This window comes from Rousettus aegyptiacus, unplaced genomic scaffold, assembly GCF_014176215.1.
Source record: "Rousettus aegyptiacus isolate mRouAeg1 unplaced genomic scaffold, mRouAeg1.p scaffold_m13_p_4, whole genome shotgun sequence".
Classification (NCBI taxonomy): Eukaryota; Metazoa; Chordata; class Mammalia; order Chiroptera; family Pteropodidae; genus Rousettus; species Rousettus aegyptiacus.
The window spans coordinates 53,685,211-53,691,815 of NW_023416307.1; the positions used below are offsets into that span (position 1 = coordinate 53,685,211).

The 6,605-nt window shown below is 37.9% G+C and overlaps 1 protein-coding gene across 1 annotated transcript; it reads left to right on the forward strand.

Annotated features, from left to right (window-relative positions):
* The first annotated feature begins 1,941 nt into the window (after nucleotides 1-1,941).
* WDR5B (WD repeat domain 5B) lies at nucleotides 1,942-5,743 on the forward strand. The gene is made up of 2 exons (XM_016148084.2): nucleotides 1,942-3,171; nucleotides 3,513-5,743. The coding sequence occupies exon 2, from the start codon at nucleotides 3,555-3,557 to the stop codon at nucleotides 4,542-4,544; it is 990 nt and encodes a 329-aa protein (XP_016003570.1). The 5' UTR covers nucleotides 1,942-3,171; nucleotides 3,513-3,554; the 3' UTR covers nucleotides 4,545-5,743.
* The last annotated feature ends 862 nt before the right edge of the window (nucleotides 5,744-6,605 follow it).

Consider the following 6,605-nt stretch of genomic DNA (forward strand, 5'->3'; position numbering starts at 1 on the left):
AAAGCAAAATATAGCCCTAGTTCCTGTAGAGTAGACTTATCATCTATAGTACAAGAGTTGGATTTATAAGTTTATTGTAGCTAGCTTAATGACTATTGCCCTTATTTGCCATTTTGAAAAAGTCTTGTTTTAGAAAAAAATAAATGCTCATTTCTGTGATCTTGAATGTTTTTGCAAAGAATTACTCTGTTAAGTTCTTTTTCTATATTCAACCTGAGGAAGACAATGGAGTCCAGTGAGTCTACAATGTAGGTCACTGCCTTACCTAAACCACTTGGGTTCAGCTTTATTGAGAGTGACAGTGAAGAATAGAAACCTAGAAAACCAGTAGTGGGGAGAGAACAGGTTTGAGAGAGATTTTGCCAGGCTGATGTGTAAAATACCACATAAAGAGTGTAGAACTTCCCAAGATTACATTGTGATTATGAGTAGAGTCTTCTTGAGGTCAGTAGTGACTACTCTGGTTTGCTGGGGGCAGTCCTGGGTTTTAGATCAATTAACACCTGTTAATTATGTTAGTGCCCCCTTTCACTTTAAAAAGTCTGTTTAGATAAGTTATATGGCCACCTCATATGTAGCCCAACTAGATTTTCATATATTTATATTGTGGTCTTGAGCAACTGGATATGTACATCTATTATGCTTGATTTTTGAGGACTAGATTTGGTCATCAGAGTCACCACAAAAAGTCAAGACATTCCTTATTGTAGGAATCACTCCCAGGCCATGGTTAGATCTGACACATATACTGAAAAGGATTTTTTTACTTAAAAAATGAGCCATTTGTGGCAGTATTTCTATTTAGAATATTTACAAAATTTTCTGAAGGGCAAGGGGAATACATAAACCTTTGAACCACAGATGAGACTTTTGGTTCTAAAACTTTTATGGAAAATTTAAAGAAAATAAGTCCATTTCTACAGGGAGGAAAACTTCCAAATCATCTATCTAGTTAGGGGCAGCAAAAACAGACTGTTATAAACAGGACGGTGTAAGGAACCTTGCACCAGTAGAGTATTCCCTACTCGTAAACACTTCAGGTGCAAGATTCTCTCTTGTTCCCAAGGAAGTAAACTCTGAAATTCTTAGTCCTAATTCATGAGGACAATATTAGGACTACATCTTAGCATTAAACATTAATGAATAAAGAAGTTTTAACTACTTATAGCTTTAATTTTATTTATATGAATTCTTGATGGTATTTATAAACAAAAAATTCCAGAAATCAACAAATGGATTATAATACTGGAAATTTCAAATTTTGGGAAAATTGGAAGAAAATTATTTTTCTGCATATTCCTATCAACATAGTCTTATATGTGCCCTCCCCCACAACACTCATGCTTGTGATATTTCTAGTGGGCTAAATATACTCCAGCACCAACACCCACCCCATCCTAGTCCTTATGTCATGTGTTTACTTTGTCTACTTTCCTCCTTCCTGGTGTTGGAAAAATACATATTTAAATTCTTTGAAACAAAGCCTACACTTTGTTCTCTGAAGTGCTTTTACATTTATTTTTAATGCGTTAATTAGAAGTCATTTCAATTGATGCAGAATTTAGATTGTGACTAAGCTTTCTCAGTTAATTCACTAATCTAGACTAATGGAAGGAGGAAAGGAGAGGGAGAAGGCAGAGTTTAATCAGAACTGAACTTTAAGTTAACATTAAAGTGAAGTTTTCTTTTGAAAATGCTAGAGGGGAGGTCAATGGTGGCCATGCCTTAATAAATATCTAAGAAGAGCTATGACTTAAGGCAGCTAAATGGAAGCTTCAAACCCTTTTAAAGATGCTTTCTGTTCCCATCACCTCTTCATTGGGTTTATCCTGTTAATCTGCACTAGCCACGAATACAGCATTTGTCCGATTCCTGTCTAAATTCCAAACTAAAGTAGCAGGGTCTTAAAGCAATGACGTTTTTACTATAGTCGATTATTATAGATGAACTAATTATGCTGTTGTGCCTAATAAATGCAAGACTTTAAATTATCCATTATATGATTGGAAACCCTTTGTTTCCAAATGTGTTAATTCTTGACTGACAAAACAAAAGGGATATTTACCTCCTGACATCAACTCAACTACCAAGAAAACCTTTTATACAGAACATTTACTCTCTCGGCTCTCTTTATTGAGCAATTAGAGGATTGGAGAAACTAATCAGGTTTCCAATTATTTGGTAAACCTATTTCTGTTTAAAGATAACATCTGAAAAGCATGTATCCTTTACATAATACTTTCACAGCCATTAACCATTTAAAACTAGGCTAAGCTCTCTAAAGCCTAATTATGAGTAACCTTACACATTTCCTATCCTATTCCACCGACTTCTTTGCCCTTTTCTGTCTCAAACACCTATGCAGATCTGATCTTAAGTTTCCTTGGGAGCTTAAATCATAAGTGCTAAACGTTTGTCTTCCCTGGCACTATCATATGTTGAGCACTGGCCTGCAAAGGTTCCTAACAGTCTTTATCCTTCCCTAAACGTTTAGGGAAAACTGTTAAACCAGAAGTCGCTATGCTCCTCTTATTTGCAGTCTTGTACACACAACCAGGCTCCACACCACCAGAAAGAGCAGAACCAAAGCCGCCCACAAAGCAGGAGCTTACAAGGAGTCATCCGCGCCTTGCATCTACGTTAGCTACATTTCCAAAAAGCTCACTGCCTGGGGAGCTAACATGTCAAGTGTGGGGCTTAACCGTGCGGCTAAGGGCATCGGAAAATCCGTCCTTTCTCGTTACCGGTTTCCATAACGAAATGAATGTGTTTTGAAATATTCACCGCTTTCTGCGATAGCCAGTCAGGTCCCAGGAAAGTTCTGCTCACCTTGCGACTCCACTAAGAACGCAGTGAAGTATTTACAAATGGAAGGCACGGGCGAAGAGGGCCGGAAGGGAACCCCGGCGTCTCCATTTGCGCAAGCGCATGAAGGCCTCTCCCATTGGTCACTTCGGCTAGGAAGTAGGCGGGGGCTCCTTGTGCACATGCGCTCGGCTGTTCTACTCACTGGGTTAGTGTTTGACGCGACGGTACGGAACTGTTTGTATCTGCAGAATGTGGAGGGCAGGCCAGGCCTCAGATAGCGGTGCCTACGCGGGTTTTCTTTTAGCTTCTGAAATCTGTTTAATTCAATGATTCGTTCATGCTCAAGTATCTACAATCTGACTGGTAGGGTTGCTCAGTGTTCTCAGACATTTCGGAGGTGGGGGGACGGTGAAAAATACGTTTTGTACAAATTTCCCCAGTCCTGCCCCGCCCTACGCCGCTTTGGATGGCTTTTTGCGTTCGCAAAATACCCAGCATTAATGCCCTACTTGCGACAGCGCATGGGACCCTTTTAATAATATTTCTGAAGTATTTGTTTACAAAGGAGGAAGCGAGGGAAAATAAGTGGGCCAAGCTATGCTGCTGAATTAATGTATATCGTCGTTTAAGGACTATGCAGAAATTATTAATAATCATTGAAGACTTTTTGAATCTGATGTTTTAATCTTCATTTTGCTGGGCAGGACCGACGCCTAGCCAACTTCCTAACTTGGAGCTTCAGAGCCATGGCAACAAAGGAGACAACCGACGCCAAAGCAGAGTCGGCCCACTCATCAGCCAATGGAAGCAATCAAGCATCTGAAAACCCAAACTATACTCTCAAATTTACTCTGGTGGGACATACGGAAGCAGTGTCATCAGTTAAGTTTAGTCCTAATGGAGAATGGTTAGCAAGTTCTTCTGCTGATAAAGTAATTATAATTTGGGGAGCCTATGATGGAAAATATGAGAAAACACTTTATGGTCACAGTTTGGAAGTATCAGATGTTGACTGGTCATCAGATTCCAGTCGTCTTGTTTCTGCCTCAGATGATAAAACTCTAAAGATTTGGGATGTGAGGTCTGGAAAATGTCTGAAAACGCTGAAGGGGCACAGTGATTATGTTTTTTGCTGTAATTTCAATCCACTGTCTAACCTCATAATTTCAGGATCTTTTGATGAGAGCGTGAAAATATGGGAGGTGAAAACAGGAAAGTGCCTTAAGACTCTATCTGCTCATTCTGACCCAGTTTCTGCTGTTCATTTTAATTGTAGTGGGTCCTTGATAGTATCAGGTAGCTATGATGGTGTCTGTAGAATCTGGGATGCCGCATCAGGTCAGTGTTTAAAAGCACTTGTTGATGATGATAACCCTCCTGTCTCTTTTGTAAAATTTTCTCCAAATGGTAAATATATTCTGATTGCAACTTTGGACAATACTCTTAAATTATGGGATTATAGCAGAGGCAGATGCCTGAAGACATACACTGGTCATAAGAATGAGAAATACTGCATATTTGCCAATTTTTCAGTTACTGGTGGAAAGTGGATTGTGTCTGGTTCAGAGGATAACCTGATTTACATTTGGAACCTTCAGACAAAAGAGATTGTACAGAAATTACAAGGTCATACAGATGTTGTAATCTCAGCAGCTTGTCATCCTACAGAAAACATCATTGCATCAGCAGCATTAGAAAATGACAAAACAATTAAACTGTGGATGAGTAACTACTGAGCTCTTTATGTAGAGTCGAGCCAAGTTGGCAAAAAAAAGACACTTAAAAAGATGGTTTCTCTTAATTTCGGCATGGTTTTGTATTTTTAAATATTTTCTTGGATTATAAGATTTTAAGACCTATAACTTGAATTTACAAAGCAAGACAGTTGGAAAAGCAAGTCTAGAACCTAGGGCTTCTGACTTTTCATCCCGAGGTCTGTTACTAATCTCTTGTCTGTCCCTGAACAGATTTCCAATCTATTCCTCTTGACTATTCTGGAGGATGGGTGTATTTGAGAAATAATTAGAAGTAAGATTCATAAGACAGAAGGATGACTGATTAAAAGAGGGGAGCAAAGAAGTTTGGAATAACTCCAAGGTTTTTGGTTTGGGAGATCATATGAATAAGAGCATAAGCCTGGGATCGATGGTGGATTGGAAATACTGCATCAGATGCCACTCAGACACTTTAAGTGACAGCGTACATGATGGGACATGACATAGTCCATGAAATCAAGTCTGTAAACTGGAAAAAAAGTCATGGTTAGATTTGTTCTAGAGTCGAAACATTATAAATGACATTTTACTGAAGGACCTCTCAATACCTTGGCAGATTGTGCCTGTATGATTTTCAAGTAAACTAAATGTCTGAATGGTGAGGCTTTTCTCTTTCATTATGTGTCTGACCTAGAAACTACCCATGCTTCAAATTCAGTTGAGAAATCATTTTGTGGAGCCATCGCTGCTTGCCTGACTCTAACCACAGCTGACAGCTGAGATAGGTTTTCTTGTTTCTTCTATAATTTGTTTTATAAAGTTTCAAAATACATTATTTATCAGTTTGTATTGTAGTGGTTTCATGGGGTATGTTTCCAGTAAATTATGAGCTCCGTGGAGTGAAAAGTATGTTTTATTCATCTTTGTATTTCCAGTTTTTATATGTAGAAGGGGCTTTATGTTTGAGGAATGACAATGAATTATACTACCACTTCATTCATTTCTTATCTGCTTTCAATAAATTTTTAGAACCAGTTCTCTCATAACTTATTTTTGTGGATTAAAATTAAAAGTATCTGAGTATAGCCTCACATATTAACTTTATTCAAACAGGGCTAAAAGAAAATATAAAGTGGTATAAATAGTTTTTGCCCACTTTATAGAGACATAATAAACCATGAAAAAACATCTAGAAGCAAAAAAAAAAAAAAAAAAAAAAATAGTACAGTGATAATTTAAAGCATCAAAGGTAAAACTTTTGTGTTCCACAGTACCTTATGATAGTGCTCATTAAATCTGATTTGCTTGACAAGTTCTGAGGACCATAAGATATTAGAATTATTAGTAAGATATGACTGCTAAGAATTCAGTATGTGAGGGTTCTGGGAAAAGTGGGATTAGATAGGGGCACATCTGAAATGCTGGTCAACAAATTTATATTTAACCCATAAAGAGGCAGTCTCTATAAGCTCTTAAATAGAAGAATGACACAAAATGAGAAATGACTGTGTAAATTCTTGCTGCATTTTAACATTTGTGAATGGTATAATAAAATATTTTTATCACAATAAATCTCCAAGATACAACCCTTTAAAATGATTCTGTAGAAATTAAAAATGGAGTAAAAGAGGTTTCTGTGCTGGCCTCAAGCAACTCCATGATGCTGGGATTTCAAAGGCCTCAGAAACTTGTGGCCAGACCACTCTCATCACCTTGCCAGGCTGTTTTCAAAGACCGCGCTCCCAAAAGCCTCTGTCTGCCAGCACGCCTAAAGATGGTAAAGTGTGGTCTGGCTGCTTCCTATAGTTTTATGAAGGAAGAGCCATGGCACTTGGGGAGGTTAGCACTCCAAAAGGCACTTGGGCAGTGTACTCAGCTGGTATTCATGATCTCTCCAGAAGTGAAAACAGAGAGAGATGCAGAACTAGAAGCTATTTTGATAATGGGAATTAAAGTAAGATATGGTACCTGACTCTCCAAAGAAGAGTTAATATTTAAGTCAAACTAAGTTGTCTCATTTTTTATTCTTCCATTTTATCAAAAAAGCTAGGGCTGCATTTAACCTGGATCAAAGTCATGAAA

Excerpts from the sequence above, each read along its gene's own strand:
- WDR5B (XM_016148084.2), top strand. The coding sequence starts at position 3,555 with ATGGCAACAAAGGAGACAACCGACGCCAAAGCAGAGTCGGCCCACTCA.